Below are 20985 nucleotides of genomic sequence, written 5' to 3'. Positions count from 1 at the left end.
AGCAAGCACTTGGGTGCAGTCTGATGGGCAGCTGATCTCTGGCAGAAGTACTGAGCGTGCCGTCCAGGGTCAGACACAGCAGAGCGTGGCCTGGAGCATAGTGGGCACCCTCTGCACCATAATCCTCTCCCTGGAAGAAGCCATCTACTGCTCAGCCAGTGCCCGTGATCGCAGGGTCACCGTTCCAGGTAGAACAGAGACTGGCCTGGGTCGGTTCTACTTCCAAAGTGCCCATTCTCTCTCCTCCTCGAAAAGATATGTGGGGGTTGTGCGGGCAATGCTTAGTGAACAGTGCTTTTCCGGCTTTACTAGCCTGCCGCATTTACATAACCCAGTGAACTGAAAAGTCGTTTTTCTCCAGCTAAGTTATCCATCTTATTCTTGGCATTGGGCTGCTGTAATATCACTCCATCAGTGTGGTCATACAGTAATTCAGGCATTTTGCTCTAGCAATGAGGACACTTAGAGTTAATAACATATGAAGCCGTTTCATTAAAAGGGAAGTTTTGTGAGGACACATTAACACAGGACACCAACCAAAACACAAATCATTCCTTGGATATTAAGGAAGCAAAATGAATTAGGAACCTAAAGCCATTTTTTTTTCTTTGTCATTCTGATGTCATCGGACTGTCTGAATTCAGCTATGAGCAGAGAGGGCGTCAGAACTGGGAGTTTATAGCTCTTCTTTCCTTTCAGTTAGGACGCCGTTCTTGGGTGTAACATCAATGTAAGCACCTCTTCTCCTCCCTCCTGGGGTCATATTGGGCACATTTCTTGTTTTGAATCTCTGAGGGCATATAAAATTGGAAGGCTTTGGTGACAATTGTAGGGAAGATATCTGGCACATGACAGGTGCCACTAAAATGTCACATCATTTCCTAGAAGTCCAAGGAATTCTCACCATTAACGCCAGCTTTCAGTCTTGAATATCACAATGCACATTACCAAGTGTTTGGGGCCCTGGTGGAGGACTTTGGATAACTAAAGAGTGGCCCGAAGTTTGAAATGGAGAGGCATGCATTTCATAGGCTCTGGAGAAAGCAGAGCAGCCTGGTGTTTTGTTTGCAAAACCAGCTGTGTGTCCATGAGCATTCATCTCCGAGTTCGTGCTGCCTTCCCATGAGCACTTTCTCCATGGGCTCTGATCCTCGCTATAACCATCAAGTATCTGCTGTGAGGTCCTCCTCCTGAAACAGCACTCGCATCCAGGATCCTTGGAGCTGGCGTGACAGGGGCTGTATAAAGGCCAGGCCGGCCTGTAGCCCGTGGAGAGGCATCCTGAGCTCATTCTGAGTCCGAAGCCCCAAGAACACTTTGGAGGTTTTGTTTCGGTCCTTGAAAACCCACCCAAGAAGGTCATGCACTGAACTCTGCTGTTTCTGTTGATAGATTTTTGGAAGCAAAGGGAAGGCTTAACTGCCCAACCCACAGACTGTGCATTATGTTTGTGTTTCCTCGCCTGCCTAGCATTTGACAATTAATTAGGCGTGGTAATTACCTGCTGTAATTTTGTGATTGCACATCCTATAATTACCCCTAATTCTGTAATGGGGAAGTTCATGTACACAAAGGCAAATGACGATGGAGGTGATGGTGTTAGAGTATTAGCAGCTGCCATTGCTTACAGCCTGCCAGGCACAGCACCTCACGACCACCCGGCAAGATTTGTGTTGTCCCCATTTTACAGATGGAGAAGCTGAGTCTTGAGGTGGTGTATCACCCTCAGGGTCACAGCTAGCAAAGGGAAGAGCTCGAATTTGAACCCAGGCCCCTCTCCTTGCACGGCTGGGCCCTTTGCTGTGCCATTCTGCCTCTGGTGGGGGAGGGGGGGCGCTCAGGTATGTCTAAGATCCAACGTGGGCCTCTGTGTGACAGACTCTTAAAGTAGATCTGCAACTTCAGTGCACTGAAGAGAAGTGTTAAAATCTTCATTCTCCCTCTTCCCTAGTCCTCGTTTATATATACTGTAATAAGTATGTGTATGTAATAGATGTGTGCGTGCGTGTGTGTATATGTATGTGTGTGTATGACTCTCCGTGTATAATCAAGGCCTGAAGAGGTGAATTAACTTACCCAGGGTCACTTGGCTAGCAAGAGGTGGGACTGGAATGGAAACCCACATCTGCCTGAGGCCCGGATCTGGTCTCTGGACCCCGCCCCGACCCTGACATCTGATTGCACGTCAGGCCCTCGTGGCCACTCGCCTGCTACAGCCTTGTCAAGACCCACTGAGAATATAAATTATTCCTGACAATAGGTGAGACCTGGCTTTTTTGAGGGGTGAGGGAGCTTTGGCTTTTAAATCCAAGTTTACTATAAAATCAGGTGTAAAAGCCTTAAGTGTATTAGTTCAATTAATCTTCTGTACATATCTGTGTGACTACTACACAGAGATACAGGGCATTTCCGATACCCAGATGGTTTTTCATACCTTTTTCTGGACTCTGTGTAAGAAACCTTGCCTACCCTTAATGTCACAAAGATTTTCTTATATACTCTCTTCCCATAGTTTTATAATTTTATGTCTCACATTGACATCTATGATCCCACGAGACCTGAGTGTAGAAGCCAGACCTGTATGAATGCCCGTGGCTGCCTCTCCTAGAACAGCCCCAACTGGGATAACCTTCCTACAGCGGAAAGTACTTGATGGCCACGCGCGAGAACCCAAGGGTGCCGTACACCACAGTAGGGAGGTATCACACACGCACAGTATGGAGTGGAAGAAACCAGACAGGAAGGAGTACTGTATGAGTCCATTTAGATAAAGTTCAAAAATAGGTGAAGAAACCAGAGGGAGGAGAGTACCCCGCAGAGAAGGTGAGCGGCATTGACTGATGAGAGGGGCACAGAGGGGGCAGAGAGGAATGCTCCATCGCATGTCGCTAATCTTCTAAATAAAGTGTTTCAGGAGGTCCTGTGTACACAGTGTTTGTTCTGGATTCGATTCATTGAGGGGCTGAGGTCTCACCCCCATCCCCTTACCCCACATTATTACAGGCATCGCTAAGGTAATTCTTCCCAGTGGAAAAGAAGATTCAAACTTTCTCTGAAAGCAGAGAAGAGAGCTGATTCCTGATCAGAGATATTACCCTCCCATTTTATTTTCTTTTGCTGAGTGGAGATTGGACTTGAAGTAGCTTTTTATTGCTTGCTTTAAAAGGGAACTTGCTTTTGCTGGAAGAGGTCAATTCTTGTTATTCCTCAGAGGAATTATCTTCACGACTCACGCAGAAGGAATTGAGGCCTATCAAACCTAATTCGGAGGGGGGAGCCCTTAAAATTAAAACTAAATCCCAACAATTCTGGACGTAAGCACTTTTAATTCTTCAGTGAAGTAAGTGCACATTTTGGTTAAGTGTAATTGAAAGACAACATCATTTTCAGAGAAAGTTTCCCAGTTGCAGATGCTAAGAGCGGTGTTGTTGAAGATGGACCGTTGAGATAATTCTGGCGGGAATAGACTCTTAAAGGGAGGAGGTGTGAATGAGAAGGCATGATTGGAGCATCTGGTACCAAGGAGACCATTCTGAGGACATGTGCTCTGCCCACAAAAGGGGCATTTGGGCCACAGAGGTATAGAGCAGGGACCTTCCTTGCCAGCTTCCGTTCCTATCTGCTGGCACTACGGGCTTGGGGTTCCTGGGATTCGCAGGAGCTGTGAGTGCCACAGCAATATCCTGCTACAGAAGGTGCCAGACTTCCGGAATCCAAATCTTTGTCATTTCCCAGTGGCAGCCTCCTCAATAAGTTTATGTTTTTGTTTATTGAACACTCAGCTGACATCTGTGTCCCAGACTCTGTTCTAAGCCTATTACGTGTGTGAACATATGTAATTCTCCTCAGACCCAGTGAGGGTGGTAACGTTACCATCCTCATTCCGCAGAGGAGGAAGCTGGGCACAGAGGCATCCAGGGCTTCCTCAGGTCACACAGCTGGTGTCTGGCTGAGCCAGGGTGAGTTTCGGGGAGCTGGGCTGCAGTCTGTGCTCTGAAGCACCCCCAGAAGCTGCATGTCCTCACCCACCACATGATTGTGATGTCAGATCCCCTCCCTTCCCCGGTCATCATGCACATGGTCTTCCCTCTCCTCGGGGGTCTGTCCTCAGTCCAGCTGATGTCCCACGAGCCATTGGGTGGGATGGGGTATTTGTCCTACATGTCCTATGGCCTGAACGAGGAAGGGTCGCACTCCCAGTTGAAGAGACCCTTTGTAACCTTGGCATTCTGAGCTGTTGGATGCTTCCTGTCACCATGGCAGAGGACACAACTAGAAGAAGGTTGGAAGGTCAGGGCATGCTTTCTAGACAGCGCATTCCCTTTAATCCGAACACTTAAAAAAATGTTTTTAAAAATGCCAGCAAATGGGCACAATCTGGCTTTGCAACAGCCCGTGGTGGGGCGTGAGGTAAGATAGTGCCGTGAAGCAGGTGCCGTGCAAGCCCAGAGAGGCCGCCCGCCGTGCCTGCTCCAGACCTGTCTGTGGTGCATGAGCACGCCTCGTGGACAGTCCCTGAGGGAGTGGGAACAGCCAGATGGAAACGAATTGCATGGAGGGAAATGCGTGGCCGGAAGACCCTCCAGTGGCCTAGGCACAGGCGGGATCAACTCTGGGGTGGGTGGGCCTGTTGTTCAGTCCTTGAACATGTGGGTGAACGAACAGAAGTGTTCAAAGGTGGTCCGTTCACTGAGAGCGCCAGGTCCCAGGAAGATAGAAGAGCGGATTTGCAGTGCAGTCAGTGGATCAGACGGAGACGTGATGCGCTTTACCACACGTGGTAAAGTGGTAGCAGAAGTCCAGGCTAGCAATCCAGATTTGGCCTAAGAATGCATTGTGCAAACCAGAGAGTTGGGTGCTCGTGTGGGGAGAGAAGGTGGTGAGGGGAAACTTCTGCATCTGGCCTGTGGGCAGAAGAGGAGGCGCCCATGTGGAAGGCTGAGAGGGGCCATCGGAGAACCGGGAGGGACTCAGCACTGCCGTGGAATGAGGCAGCTGGCTCTTGCACGTGTTCTGAAAAACTTAGAGTCACAGTTTGTCCCTCATGTTAGAGCTGCCTGTTTTATCATTACGTTAGAGGTGGTTGTATTTCTTTTAGCATATGTGCTGCAGAAGCGAGCGCACGTTCGAGATGTTTAAGATGTGCATTGACGTTGACTGCTGGAAGATGATACCAGCTGTTTGTCATTGGAGGTTTTACTCTAGGCTCCTCTTAGCTCATGGGATTTTTAAAAATGTGTGGACCTCTCTCCTCGTTTCCCTTCCGGCATAGTTGCTGTGTCTCTGGAAGGTGTTAAGGGCTGTGAAAAGCTGAGGAAACAGCCCTGACGTTGTGTACCCCCAGCATGTCCCCTTGAGAGTCACATTCTGATGCAAATAAAGAAATTTTGTGACCCAGTTGTGCCTGTCCTATCTGGACGTGACCTTCCATCCAGTTGGGTTGATGTCAACCCTGGCCTCTCCCTCCTTCCCCAGATTGGCCCCCACCTCCTCCGGTAGCAGGGGGTGTCTGTGCCACCCAGGCGCAGCTGCACCCGTCAGTAAATTCCATTTTATAGACCAGGACACCTACCGACATGAGGCATGGTGTGCCTGACACCTGAGTCTGTGTGTGACCTCAGTGATTCCCCACATCGCCCTCTGCCTTAGGCCTTTCAATCTTCTGTAGACTGAGGGCCTTAGACGACATTTATTCCTCACGGTCTGGATGCTGGGGAGTCCAAGGTCAAGGTGTTGAGCAGGTTTGGTGTCTAGTGAGAACCCACTCTGTGGTTTATAGATAGCATCTTCTCACTGTGTCCTCCCTTGGCAGGGGGGTGGGGGAGTTCTTGGGATCACTCTTTTTAGGGCACTGGTCCCGTTTGTGAGGGCTCCACCCTCATGACGTCATCACCTCCAAAAGGCCCCACCTCCTAACACCATCGCATTGGGGGTTAGGATCTCAACATAGGAATTTGGGGGGGAAACAAGCTTTCAGACCATCTACACATCAGAATCACTAGGGAAGCTTTGGAACAGTATGGATTCCTGGGTCCCAGACGGTTAATGCATCCCACCCAGGGGCTGGTAATATTTGGAAAGCCTTGCCCCTTTTCCATACCAGAGCTTGGGTATGTTAGTGGAAAAATAGCAATAATGAGGACTGAGTATCTAGATCAGAGGGTTGGCAAGTGTTTTTTGTAAAGGGCCAGAAAATAAATATTTTCAGCTTTGCAGGACATATGGTCCTTGTTGGAACCTCTCCATTCTGCCATTCTATTTCAAAAGCAGCTGTAAACAGTAGGTAAACAAATGCATGTGGCTGGAATTGGCTCATGGGCCATAGCTTACCTCTCCTCCTCTAGATAACTAACCTTGCGCATGATGATCAGGCAAGCAGTTGAACTTGATGTTCACTAGGGGATACTTGCATTTGTGTAACAATATACTACAAGCAGACATAGTCCACTTGAGATACAGCAGGTGGGAACTACATTCAGCCACCAGGACAAAGACCTCTAAACCATTAAGCTTGAGTAAATTCAAAATGAATATTTCTCTTTTGTTAAAAAACAAAACAGAACAAAACAAAAAAACCCGAGTGGGTAGTCTAGGAATCAGTGTGGTGGCTCCATAATGTCATGAGAGACCCCCCAGTGCCTTCTGTCTTCTTCCATAATGAAGATGATCACGTGACCATAAAATGACTGCTGGTGCTCCGGTCATCACATCGGTAGGAAAGAAAGAAAAAGGCGGGGGAAGGTAAAAAGGCCCTGTAGGCTGAGGCAGGTCTCTGCTCAGGACTTCCTTAGAAGCCCCAGCGGTTTTTGCTTACATCTCATTAGCTACTCTTACCTGCGTGGCAGACAGGAAAATGTAGTTACATTTTTTTTCTTCCCTGAACACATTGCTATCCCCCAAAATAGTGAGGGAAATGGATACTGGGTGGGAACTAGCACTTGCTGTGCCCTGGGAGGCCCCACCGAGTGCCCCAAATGTGCTGTGTGAAATTCCCCTGAGCTCGGCTGGGTTTATTTGTGGATTCATCATGTCTCCGTTTATAGAGATTGGGAAAGCCTCAAGTCCCTTTTCTCCCCCTGCTAGTCGGGCCCTTCCAGATACTTTTGGGGTCTCATGTACACTTCACTCCTATAAATCACACACCTGCGTCATCGGGGTGACCGTCTTACCACTGCTGGGACCCTCAGTCCCAAGAAGCCTTTCCTCTCAGCAGCCTTTGTCCCTCCAGAAGTCGGTCTTCCTCTAGTTGGTATCTGCTCACAGTTGGCTCCCGCGGGTCCTCAGAGCATGTCCCCCTTTCCCTGTACAGCCTTTCCAGGAATGGTGAGCTCTCGGCCCCCTCCACCCTGAGACTCCTGCCTTCCACTGCCTGCCCTCTTTGCTATAATTTGGCTGCACATCATCCCGTAGGGCCTGTGCTTCTCAGATTTAGAGTGTGCGGTGTGAACCACCTGGGTTCTGGATCCGATCACTGCATCTGGGCTGGAGCCCGAGATCCTGCTCCTAACATCTCCCACACGAAGCCAACGCTGCCGGCCCATGGGCGGCCCTTTGAGTAGCAGGTGACCTGGGCCTTTTTGAACACAGCTCATCTTTTAATAGGTAGCAACCCAAACCAAACTAAGTTGCTTTAGTTGATCTAGAACAGAGCAAGGATTTCAACTCACTTATCCCAGAAGTTATCATATACCTTTTTTAAAAAAATTTTTTTAATTTTTGAGAGAAAGAAAGGGAGACACAGAATCCAAAGCAGGCTGCAGGCTCTGAGCTGTCAGCACAGAGCCTGACATGGGGCTCCAACTCTCAAGCCATGAGATCATGACCTGAGCTGAAGTTAGATGCCTAACCGACTAAGCCACCCAGGCGGCCCCCTTTTTACCTTTTTTTTAACGAGTCCTAAAGATAACCTAGATATTGTGGTGGCCATCCCACATTATTTACTTAGCTCAAATTTACTGAAATCTTTAAGTCTTTGTCCCACAGGCCACTCCTGTGCCGCGCTTCCCTATCTTTTATTTATGTCATTGGTTTTTGGAATTGTACAACCGGACACTTATCTTTCTGAATTTCATCACATTGGCTTAGACCCTCCCTCAGGCCAGTTGAGATCCCTTTGTCTGCCATCCAGTATATTTACTGTCTATCTCATCGTGGGGGCATCTAACAAATTTGACAGGGCTCCATTTCTCTGTCTGATTCCACTGGAAACTTCCGCCCATTAGTTTGAGTTCTGTGGCTTAAATCATCCATTCTTCTTCTTGTTCACAAGAGTGTTACAAGAGACCTTGGTGGTCGTCCTACCCAGGTTCAGATGTATGATGTCTGACTTGGGAATACTGGGTGGTTTCCATTCAGAGGCGGAATCTAGCGCTCACATGAGGGATGCCCGTGTTTATCATTATATGAGAGGTTTTGAGATGTGTATTGACATTCACTGATTGGCGATCACAATAGCTATTTCTCTTTGGGAACTTCACTCTCTGGACTGTTCTTGTGTAGTATTTTTAAATGCATTGCCCCCTCTCCCACATCAGTTTTCCCTCGAGATGTGATGGGTGTGTGTCCCTGGAAGGTGTGGGGGCCTGTAAAGAGCTCAAGAAACACTTATATTGTGTACCCCCCAGAATGTTCTCTTGAGAGTCCCATCTTGATTGAAAAAAAAGAAGTTTTATGCTTCTGTTGTGCGTGTCCCATCTGGATGTGACCTTCCATCCAGTTTGGTTGATGTCAACTGTGGCCCCTTCCTCTCTCCCCACATTGGTTCCCCTCCTCTGGGGAGAGGTCTATGCCATCCCAGTCACAGCTGCACTGCTTGTGTGTCCCAACGCCTCCTTGGGACGAGGTGCTGTTAGCTCCATCTTACAGGTGGCGACGTGTAGCCTGGGAGGGTGTGGGTTTTCAGCATCAGTCATGCCACGGTGTGCGTGTGACCCTCCTGGAGGCCAGCTGGACTGCCCGTCTCTGCCGATGCTGGGAAATGGAACACGGCGTGTTCTTCCCATCACCCGCCAGTCATGTTCTTTCTTGGACCCCTTTGTTGACACAGTACCCCTGAGGCCCTAGTTTTCCAGGCACTGGGCATCCCGTGGCCTTAGAGATGGCTGTGGCCCCTGCTTCTCTCAGAGCCGGCTTTTATGGGTGGAGCATCCCCAGCCCCCTCTCACCCTGCTTTGTAACGAGAGCTTGGAGAGAGGTTGACATTTTCCTTCTCTGTGCCTTTCTTGCCAGGTCTACATCCGGATCAAAGATGACGAGTGGAACGTGTATCGGCGGTACACAGAGTTCAGGGGTTTGCACCACAAGTTACAGAACAAGTTCCCTCAAGTGAGGGGCTACAACTTCCCACCCAAGAAGGCCATTGGAAACAAGGTACTGTCACCGCGGGGAACCGGGCAGCTCATGCACCAGCGCCTTATCAACACACACGTGCCCCTGTAGACACAGGGCTCAGAAGTTGGCAAATATGAGAAAAAGCAGGGACAAAGAAAACACCTCTGATTCCACGGCACATTGCGTTCTGTTCGCGTCCGCCTTCTCATCTCCCTAGGGCAGGCATCGGCAAGCCTGTTCTGCTAAAGGGCCCGAGGGGAACTGCTTTTGGCTTTGCAGACCGTACTACCTTACCTGACAATACGCAGCTATGCCACTAGAGTGTGAAGGCAGCCACGGGTGGTACGGACACGGATGGGCGGGGCTGTGTGCCAGTAAAACTTTATTCATAAGGAAAGATGGCAGCTTTATGTAGCTGATGAGTCTGTTTTCTCATGTCTGTTCTCGACCAAAAAAAAAAAAAATGTTTTCTGGCTTTTTTTTTTTTTTTTTTTTCTTTGAGCAATTTCTTTTTTTTTTTTTTTTTTTTTTTTTTTTTTTTTTTTTCTTTTTTTTTTTTTTTTTTTTACAAATAGTTTATTGTCAAATTAGTTTCCACATAACACTCAGTGCTCATCCCCACAAGTGTCCTCCTCCATGCCCATCCCCCCCTCCCCCCCTGTTTTCTGGCTTTTATCCATACTTACTTGGATTCAGGAATGTGGGTGGGGTTCCCCAAATACTTGTTTCCATATAGGGTTCTTGAAGGTCAGTGATTTAACAGCATCACCTGTTTCCGGGTGCTCATCCGGGTGCACTGGACAAAGGAGGTGCTCCCCCTCCACGCACTTGCCAGCTGACGACTGCTTGTTCATGCAGAAGTGTCTCCCGGACACCATCCTGCACTGCGGCAGGGAAGATGGGCCAGGCCTCGCGTGGGGGCCCCAAGTTGCCTGCTTCAGCCACTTGGTGTCATTTTGTCATCCCTGACGTTTGCTTAGGGCAGCAGTTCTCCATCCGGGCCACACTCAGAGTCACGTGGGGAACATTAAAAGCTACTAAGACCTTAGTCCCTCCCTCACATTAGGAGTTAGGTCTGGAGTGAGGAGGGGCATGGAGGACTCCAGCATGTAGCCGCGCTGGAGGACGCCTGGCTCTGAGCCTGGCAGGGGACCGTGTGCAGTCATGGGATGCTGGTGAGCTGGGCAGGGACACTTCAGCCAGAGGAGGTAAGCTCATGACCATCGTGAGGACAGGTGAGAAACTGGGCCTTGTAGGAGGGACCGTCTCCTACCGTGGTTCTCACAGCGTGGCCCCTGATGACCATCACATCACCTGGGAACTCGTTAGAAATCCGATTCCCTAGGGCTCCTGGGTGACTCATTGGTTTAAGAGTCCAACTCTTGATTTTGGCTCCTGATCTCATGGTTTGTGGGTTCAAGCCCCACGTTGGGCTCTGTGTTGACAGTATAGAGCTGTCTTGGGAGGCTCTGTCTCTCTCTCTCCCTCTCCCTCTTTCACTGCCCTTGGCTTGCTTGTTCACTCTCAAAAATAAACATTTAAATAAAATAAATAAATAAATAAATCCCGCCTCCCAGGCCCCACCACAGACCTGCTGAAATACCAGCTCCAGAGCTGGAGCCCAGAAATCTGGGTTGAGGGCTATGTAGTGCTTATGTGTGAGAACCATGCTGCAGCCACCCCAGCACAGCCACGTGGCAGATGCCATATGCGATGAATTTCCTAGTTTCTCTCTTGAAGAGGCACTTTGCAAGGGCCTTCCCTGGATCTTTCTCACGCAGAAGATCAGAGCAAAAGTTTTGATAACCACTCTGAACTCTTAGGAATTCTGCCAGGAAAACTTATTACTGCCTGTTAGGTTTACATGTTCATGGATTTCTGTGCTTTTGGATTAGAAACCTGATCACACCAGGGTCCATTAGATCTTAATTTAAACAGTTAGAAAACAAGCTTATCTGAGGCCTAGAATAAATGTGTCATTCCATTTTTTTTTCTGAAGATAAGTGGGAGTTGAGCCCATAAAAACAGAAGACTTAGAAATTCTACACTTGTTCATAGCAAGGAGGACAATAATTCTTGGGAAAAGTGGGGGGAAATTATACACTGATTTAATCTAATGACTTGCAGCCTCGTACAAATCTTGGGACCCATCCAGATGCCTTAGAATGTCATAAAACACATTTCTGTCTAAGCCCTGTATTATCAGCATAAGATACTGTCACTTACAGGAAGCTTTCTGCTGTGGTAGCCGTTCCATGACCACCTTGGGGAGCTCGGCCTGGCTCTGTCTCCCTACAGGAAATTAGGACAGGGCTGGGCCAGGGATGTTCCGATGGCCAGGTGCCTCACATTGTGTTTTTACCTCCCGTGGCTGCTGTACCAAAGTGGCACCTGTTTCGTGGTCTAAAAAACACAGATGTATTTTCTTCCACTCCTGGAGGTGAGGTCCAGAGTCTGCCTTGTGGGGCTAAAGTCAAGGAGGCAGTGGGGCTGATTGTTTTTGGAGGCTGCCGAGGAGAATCCTTTCCTTCTCTTGCTCCCAGAGCCTGTCTGCATTCCTCAGCTTGTGGCCTCCTTGTCTTTAAAGCCAGCAACCACGTGACTCTGACCCCAGCTTCGGTCACATAGTCCCATCTCCTTTTCTGACTCGTCTCCCTCATAAAAGGACCCTTGAGATGACAGCAGGTCCACCCAGATGAGCCACCGTAATCAGTCTCAGGACCCTTAGTCACATCTGCAGAGTCCCTTTTACCATTTGAGGTATAAAATATTCGTCGGTTATGGGATAAGGCATCTGTGGGGGCCACTCGATGCCACATGCTTTCCCCACAGAGCAAAGCAGCCCCTCCCACCTTGGGTCTCAAGGCAAGCCTCATAGTTACGCAAAACTTGCTTAAGACCAGACAAACCTTGGGGCATCTGGGTGGCTTAGTCGGTTAAGCGTCCAACTTTCACTTAGGTCATGATCTCGTGGTTCGTGGGTTCGAGCCCCATGTCAGGCTCTGTGCTGACTGCCAGCTCAGAGCCTGGAGCCTGTTTCAGAGTCTGTGTCTCCCTCTCTCTCTGACGCTCCCTGCTCATGCTGTCTCTCTCTCTCTCTCTCTCTCTCTCTCTCTCTCTCTCCTAGAAATAAATAAAAATATTTGAAAAAAAAAAAAAAAAAGACCAGACCAACCTACCAAGACGGGCAGCCAGGAGCAGGGATGCAGTGACTTTGTCCACTGAGTGCGCCCTCCCCAGCCTGGCTTCACATTCTCTCATCCTTGTCAATTCTGGGACTGACTCAGCAGCACAGGGCTCTTGCCTGTGAAATCGGTGTCAGTAAGACCCTGTCCACCCTCCACCCCCACCCCCGGTACAACCCTATTTGCAAATGAAGGAGCCTGGGAATTAAAGACACCAGCTCGGTGGGCCTGGCCTGGTTCTTCTCTAGGTTTTTGGTCCTCCTCCCCAAGGTCAGGGGTGGACCTGAGAGCTGTGAGCGGTCACGGGCCCTCTGCCTCTCGTCTAGTCTGTATGGCCCTTTGCCTTCGAGTTGGCTGGTTGGCCTTTGATTTTCTGTCTCCTTGTGCATTTGGCTCACTAGGAGTTCCCCCACTTCCCTAAAGTGCACTTTGGCCGCTGCCCAGGACAGATCTGAGGCTTTATCTGATTGTCAAGGGCAGATTGAGTCAGCAGACAGGACTTCAATGTCCAGCAAAGGCTACTGAAGAACCCTGTTACAAGAGACAGAGCCTGCACTGGCCCCGCCTGGGCCTACAGGCTCAAGACACGTGCCTTGTACCCTGAGAGTGAGTTTTCTAGCAAGTTTTCATTCTAAATTGGTCCAGAAAACTCTACCTCAGTAGAATCTTTCCCTTGATAGGTCACTTTAGGAAGGTCTCACTTGCCACTTGTACCATTATGGTACTCAGACATGACTTCTTTGTGTGGACTGAGTTACACGTGGCTTGCTACTGTTAAGTCTTGGACCTATTAAGTGATTCCATCTGGAATACATGGACCTGGACAGCATTTAAGGAAATACTAACTGTAGCTTTTTCAAATTCGTCGTGAGTGTCTTCCTCGCCTGGTATTTCCCCAACACTGCCACCATTATTGATTATCTGCCAGTTATAGAATTAAAATGTGATATGCGCCCAAGTTGGACCTTTTCTTATAGTTATTTTTTGAGTGAGAGAAAGCAGGAGAGGGCAGAAAGAAAAGGGGAAAGAGAATCCCAAGCAGGCTCCATGCCTTCAGCACAGAGCCCAACATGGAGCTCGAGCTCATGAACTGGGAGATTGCGACCTGAGCCAAAATGAAGAATCAGACACTTAATTGCCTGAGCCACCCAGGCGCCCCAGCTTGACCTTTTTTAAGTTGATAAAATAGCCCATTGTATAGTTTGTGGATACAGGATTTGTCTTTAGCAAAGAATTTCTTGTGCCTCAGTATGCCATGCCTGTGTTGCATCAGACATACCCAGAGCACTCACTAGGGCTACCCATGCCTTTACCTACTTCATCAGACTTGAATTGTGTTGAGGTAGTTTCCTGAACCTGAGTCCACCACTTGACGTGTATTCCTTCATTGCTGAGTCAGACAAGCCACTGTAGTTGTGTATTAAAGTTAGTCATTAAGTCTGAAATATTACAGGCATGGGGCTTGTATCCATTGTGAGATAGTCTTGGTTAGGCTAAAGTAACGACTCTGTGATCTTGGCCGCCTGAGCCAACCAGGATTTATTTTTGGCTCATTTTTTGTGCCCATCGTGGGCTGGCTGGGAGCTCTGCTCATCATGACACCAGGAAACTAAGGACAAGGGCAAATCATACACTGGCTCTTAAAGCTTCTGCCCAGGCACGGTATGTGTCAATCCCACTCCTTTTTCACTGGCCAAAGCCAGTGACTCAGCCATGTGTAATGCCAAGGTGGCAAAGGAGTCCACTCCTCCCACATGCCTTGGAGAATTCGAGTTTTACCATCAGCTCTCATGACCCCTACAAGGGGCCACGTGTCTTGAGCCACATTTCTGAGCAGGGTGGGGATAATGGGAGAGCACCATCCCACCAGCCCAAGACGGGCATGCCAGGTCCGGTGGGTCTCCCTCCACAGAGTCCTGGTTGAGGTCCCTCCCTCCATCCCCACGGGGGTTATCCTCACCCAAGCCCAGTCCTCTCCGGTGTGGGCATTTGCAGACGGCTACCCTTTTTCACTCTTGCCTACTCCCATCCACCCCCCATGCTGAGCCGCAGTGAGGATTGTACGGCACACGTCAGATGATGTCGTTGGTGCTTAAACCCCCCTCCCAGTCACACCTATGGCAGTTAGATTCAGGACTCCTGATGGCCTTCGAGATGTCCCCTGACCTGTCCCCTGTCTCCTCCCCTAACTTATCTCATGTCCCATCCTCCCTCTCTCCACCCAGCCACACTGACCTCCTAAGACTTCCATACTGTTCTTGCCTTGTGGCCTTTGCATCTGCTGTTCCCTCTGCATGAATTGGCTCCCCCCATCTCTGCGTGGACAGACCCTGCAGGTCATTAGATCTCACTGCCGACTGCCCTCATCAGTGCTGCCCCCTGAGTCACTCTTCTGTGCATTAGTCTGCTTGAATTGTCCCCTAGCACGTACCATCACTCGCAGTGATTGATTTGTGACCTTGAGCAATATTGTGTGTCGGCCCTGGAATGGAAGCCCATGACAACATGGCCTTGGTCTGTTCCCTGCTCTCTCCCCAGCTCCTGGAATAGCTCCTGGCCCCCCGGAGATGCCCATGGCCTGAATTAAGCAATAAGTGAACAGACACTAAGTGGAAAAGTTTCCCTGTTATTTTCTTCTTCACGTTGCAGGGTCTTGGCACAAATTTAAAAAAAAATCTGGATTGCCCAAGAGGGTAAAATAACTTTGGGGGTGACTGGGGAGGTGCTTTTTCAGAACAGGCCAGAGGCTGGCAAGCCTTTGCAGAGCAGAAAGGTGGCTCTCTAACGGTCCAGGGGAGTTGACTGGCAAGCCTCCCTGTGCAGATGGATTCGGCCAGCATGAGGGGTTAAGAAAAGGACTCATTTTTGATGACGCTACTGCAAGTCTGCATTATAGCTCAGTGAGAAATAGATTTGAGAGGCCGTCATTCCTTCTCAGGGTAATGGAGTCAGCCTCTGAAAGTTCTTTAGTCAGTTCTTTTCGCTTTCTCCGGAGCCGTGGGTAATTCAACTTGTTGGACAAATTATACGTCAAAATTCTCGTTAAAAACACATAGACGAGTGTGTGCTGGGGGAACTGGCCCTCACTCACTGGGCCATGGAAAGCACCTTTGCAGCTGCGAGGCACAGACCTAAATGCAGCCTGAGGGTGTCAGGCTCCCAGTGGAAGGTACTCGCAGCGGTGAGAACAAGTTGGTGTCTGGAGCAGTGTTGAAGGTGCTCAATTTTTCCACTTAGAAACACTTCTGGACTATAGGGCTGTCATGCTAGGTGCCGGGGGGACAAAGATTGTCCAAAGTAAGGTCTCTGCCCTCACAAAGTTCGTGACCTTGTGGGGAGAAAGACTAGTAAATTGGTCTTCACAGAAGGGTCCTGTGAACTAGGGAACGAAGGTCCCTAGTGCGCTCTGGAGGGGTCTGGTGAGCAGGGCTGCCTTCTGCACAGGCAGGTGACAGATCTTACCAGCGGGAAAGCGGCTCCATTCCGGGGTATGCTTTCCTTCTATGTGCCCCGTGTTAGCTTCATATCACTGCCCCGAGAAGTTACCACAAATCTAGTGGCTTTAAACAACACAATGTATTGTGTTTACCTTTGAGTTGAGGAGGTTGGGAATAGACACGGGTGTTCGTGGGTTGAAGCCATGATGTCAGCAAGGGCGGCATCTCTTTCCCCAGACTCTAGAGGAGAATCCCTTTCTTCACCTTTTCCAGCTTCCGGAGGCTTCCCAGCTGCCTTGGCTCTCCCTCCATCTTGAGCGCTCCACCTCTGTGCCCATTCTTGCGTAGTATCATCTCTGACCACAGTGGGCAAAGCGTCTCTGCTTTGAAGGAGTGTGCTTAGATTGGGCACACCCGGATAACCCAGGATAATCTCCCCATCTTAACATGTGACCTTCTAATCACCTTAGTCACCTTTGCAGAGACCCCTTTGCCATGTTCACAGGGGCCCGGGCGGGGAAACTTGGCGGGCTGGAGGATGTTTCTCTGTCTACTTCAGGGCTCTCTTTCCTTGCCTGGGGGATAGGTACTTACAAATGGGGAGAGGGAGGCACAGGGAGGTGAAGTGATTTAACCGAGGCCATCTCGCTCAGCAGCATCAAGGTGATAAGTGGATCCAGGCAGACGGTCTCCCAGTCCCCCAGCACACAGGCATCTGCAGAGCGTGATGGAGGGTCCTATGGATGTAGATTGACATTGACTCCCATAAGTCACTTCCTCAACCCAGTGATGTAGAAATCTGCCTTTCCCTCTGGATCCACCTCCCTCACCCATACCCCACTCTGCCTGACTCGGGGGCCGTCGTCGGTACACCTAGGAACTGCCACCCTCACAGTTGATCTGCAGGCTTGTCTACACTTTCCTCGCAAACCAGTGTCTGGAAGGGTAGTCACTCATCTGTTTGTCCATTTATTCATTCACCAGGACTTTGCCAACTCTGACCGTCAAACACAGAATAAGGTTTCTACTGCTTCACTAGATAAGTGGCATAAGGCAGGGTCCTCGGTCAGTCTCTGCCTCAGTGTATCCTCCACATACCACTTCTCTCTCGTGTTGCTCTGAGAACTTAAGGTGGTGACATTGGTAAAGTACTCCCGGCAGCGTCCACACAGCGTCAGTGCTGTGTACGTGTCTGTTAAAGGGGTGTGCAGTCTGGCAGGGAGGCAGAAGCCGACCCATGAGCACGTCCTCATCGCAGAGTTTGCAGTGGGTGAGCCTGACATAAGTGGTCCTTCCAGAATTTTCACAGCCCGTGTTTCTGTATACAGTAATACCAGCCGTCACGTGCCAGCCCATGTGCACCATGGGGACTGTGTCTTCATTCCTTCACTGTCACATTCTTGTCACGTCCCATAGAAGATATTTCAGGGATGAGGGAGCTGGGCTCGGAGGCTGTAAGCATGCTGCCCAAGGCCCTGTGGCCTCCATCAGGGACTGAGTCAGATGCCTGCTGATGCCAGTGCACCACTAGCGCCTCGGTGAAGCAGCCCTATCAAACCACCCCCAGATCTGGAAGGCGGCAACGCAGAAGGAACACGCAATTACAACTCTGCATGGAGACGCAGAACCTCAGGGGATTCTGCCAGAAATCCCATCCTGCGCGAGAGGATCTGGAAGACTGTACAAATCTGGGAGAAAAAAGAAGAAGCTCCAATCGAATGAAGCCGTAAACTCCAGCTTGTTTCTCATTTGACATTCTGCCAGCCACTGTGTGTGTAGTCCTGGTACCGAATGCGTTAAGCGAGAAGAAGGGTGGCATTGGGCTCATTAGACATCACACATGTGTGTTACTCTTTAGTACAGTAAAAGCCTCTTAAGATATTTTCCAGGAGAGCAGTTGCTAAAATCATCTTGCCAGAGACAGTCTCGGGAGAGAGACATCGAGGAGCCTCGGGCTTGGAGCGTGTGGATGCACACGTAGGCAAATGTGCATATGTATTTAATAAAGGGGGGGCTCCCGGGGAGTACTTCTCTGTAATACCAAATTAAAATCCAATAAAAAACAATCAAGGTCAGTTTACAAACCAAAAGCCCAGAGGCAGCAGCTGGAAGTGTATTTGGTGCTCTGTTCGCATCCTGCATGTTTTCTGCATGTAGCACGTGGAGAGGCCGAGTCCAAGCTGAGCTTTTCCGTGATCTCGGGCCACACACCTTGCAGCCCCCCACCCATCCCGGAAGCCTCCTCCAGACTCAGAATGTTGGCTACCCCTCCTCAGCTCCCTTTCTCAGACTCCTTCACGGCTACTTGATGCACCCTTCTCGTACTGCACCAACTCCATGGAAGTGGAGCTGCCCCCGGCCTGCCGGGACTGGGTCTTTCCAGCATCTCACGCGGTGTGGGGCACATGGTAGGAACTGAGCGAGACGTGTTTGATGACTCAAGAACCCAAGCTGAGGTTGAGCGACACCAGTGTTGTGCAGTTCCCGGTTCCCTTTCTCCTCCGCTGCTTCTTTCCTCTGAGTTTAGAGGTCTTTGGTCATTTTCAGAGAAAGGTGCTCAGGCCTCGCTGACCCACTGGATGTGGACACAGCTCTGAGAATATTGGCATTCTCCATGCCTGGTGACAAACGTGAGTCACTTAACACACCTTGGGTCTGGCCTTCCCAGTTCACCAGCCGGACTTGGCCACCTCCTGGGACTTAGCCCATCTCAGGCCGAGCTCAAGGCCTCTGATGCAGCAGCGGTGAACCCACTGGTTTGGAACCCGATGTGAATTACAAGGCTCTTGATTCTCCACTGGGCATGAAGTGTTATCCACAATATTTCTGGGGCTGTTAAATTACTTGTAGGTCATTATTTAATCCCTCCTCCTAGCTCTGAAGGCCTTCAGAATGTACTTAGCCCATGTTCTATCTGTTATTTTCCCTCACAGTTTTGGACAACTGATTAAAATCACAACCTAGAAGAGTACTTGTCAGCTCTTACTTGCGTCTTGAATAATTGAGAATAATTGCTATTTCCCTCCTCAGTACTGCCATTAATGTTTGCGAACTGTGTATTGCAATCTTGGTTCATCCTCAGCGAGCTAGAGAAAGACATTTTTAGTTTCTCAAGTCGCCCTTGTTGATCTGTGGGGTTCCAGAATCCCTTGTGTGTGGAGGACGTTGCACCCTTCCCTCAATGTGCTCACAGCCCATTTGCATTTTTAGAAGGCCTGCGAGACAGAGTTTGAGAGGCTGGGCTTTGGCATCTCACCGGCCTCACATCAGACCCGGTCTCTGGTACGCGCTGGCTGCATGACCTCCGCCTGCCACCCGGCCTCCATGATACGCAGCTGTCTCAGCTGTCACGTTGGTTGTGGGTGTTTGCATCATGGGATCTTGAGATAATCCACCCGGCACATTCTGAACTCTCAACTGCTAGCTTAAAAAACTATGTCGCAGAGCAGGCTCGCCGATTTGGTTTCCATTCTTGTGTAATTCGTGCTCTGACCTGACAGGCTTGGCTCTTCTTTCTTCCCCTGTCCTTCCTCCCCTCTTCACTCTTCTCTTTGGTAGAGTGGGGTGCGTGTGTTCTTTCTCTTCTTTTTTAAAATCATTTTGAGGGGCGCCTGGGTGGCTTAGTCGGTTAAGCGTCCGACTTTCGCTTAGGTCATGATCTCGCGGTTCGTGGGTTCGAGCCCCGCGTCGGGCTCTGTGCTGACTGCCAGCTCAGAGCCTGGAGCCTGTTTCAGTCTGTGACTCCCTCTCTCTCTGACCCTCCCCTGCTCATGCTGTCTCTCTCTCTCTCTCTCTCAGAAATTTAAAAAAAAAAAAAAAACATTAAAAAAAATAAATAAATAAATAAAAATAAAATCATTTTGAAAATTGAGTTATAAATGCCTCCAATCTTCATGTGTAGATGACGGATTTGCACAAAACGAGCGTAGCTGCATGAACAGCACAGACACCGGGAGGCACATTTAAGCCTCCTCCCATCACCCCACCAGTGTGGCCACCATCTTCCTCTTATCTAGTCCGAAGATTGGTTTGGCCCATGATAGGACTTGATGTAAATGGCACCACAGAGCATGGACTCCTTTGTGTCTGGCTTCTGTCAACACTACATCTGTTAGATTCAGCCACATTGTTCCAGGTAACAGTTGTTCTGGTTTTTTCCTTGTCGTGTAGAGCTCCATTGTGTGGATGGAGCACAGTTTATCCCCTCCTTCAATGGATGTTGGGTGGCTTCCACTTTGACTCAGTGACATGTCTGCTGTAATTAACACCGTTGTATATGCTGTCTTGTGGCAGAAGGTGCTGGTTTCTGCGGGTCCAGACAAGGGAAAGGAGTTGCTGGATCACAGGACATGTATCCCAACTTCGGTAGACAGTGTCAAAGAGTTTCCCAAAGCGGTCACACCGTGGTGATTTCTTAAAGGGGGGGTAATGCAAAGAATAAGGTACCAGGCCCCTATATCCCCACCACCTAGAATTGACAGCTGTTCACATTTTGTCCTCTTTACCGTCACTTCCCCCCCCCCCACCGAGGGAACGGTTCTATGGAGTTGTTGTCTGTCCTTCATGTCTGTGTATCCCTCTTGTATGAAAAATACATACCTTGTCTTTTTCCCCAATACTACCTTTATGAGATGGATACATTCAGATGCATAGCATTCTAATTGTTTAACTTTAACTGCTATACTTACTGACATTCTTTTGAGTGACATTCAGTGTTGTATTTATTTATTCGCCCTTTGACGAGCAGTTAGAGCATTCACAGTTCTCTTCTGTTTCCCCCAGTGTTGTGGTGAGCCCCCCGTGCCCATCCCCTGGCGCACATGTTTGTACTCGGTTTCTCTTAGTCACGCACTGATGAATGCAGCAGCGAACTCTGTGCACCTCCTTGCCTTCGCCTTTCCTGACTGTTGACAGGTTGCTTTCCGAGGGAGTGGTGCCAGTTGTTTACTCCCAACCACGGGGACCATATTCCCATTGTTTCACGTTCTCAGCGACACTTCGCATCATTAGACTTGCAACTTATTTATGTTTTG

The 20985-nt window shown here is 49.4% G+C and overlaps 1 protein-coding gene across 3 annotated transcripts in view; it reads left to right on the top strand.

The window, feature by feature from the left end:
* Window positions 1–20985, top strand: part of SNX29 (sorting nexin 29) — a 497164-nt gene that overhangs the window by 393010 nt on the left and 83169 nt on the right. For all 3 annotated transcript variants that reach the window (XM_039233571.1, XM_039233573.1, XM_039233572.1), the window contains one exon: window positions 9229–9369. In XM_039233571.1, the coding sequence (XP_039089502.1) occupies window positions 9229–9369 (141 nt within the window). The remainder of the gene's footprint in view (window positions 1–9228; window positions 9370–20985) is intronic.

This window comes from Hyaena hyaena, unplaced genomic scaffold (assembly GCF_003009895.1).
Source record: "Hyaena hyaena isolate Hyena2069 unplaced genomic scaffold, ASM300989v1 scaffold_76, whole genome shotgun sequence".
NCBI lineage: Eukaryota > Metazoa > Chordata > Mammalia > Carnivora > Hyaenidae > Hyaena > Hyaena hyaena.
This window is presented reverse-complemented; position numbering and strand designations above follow the sequence as displayed.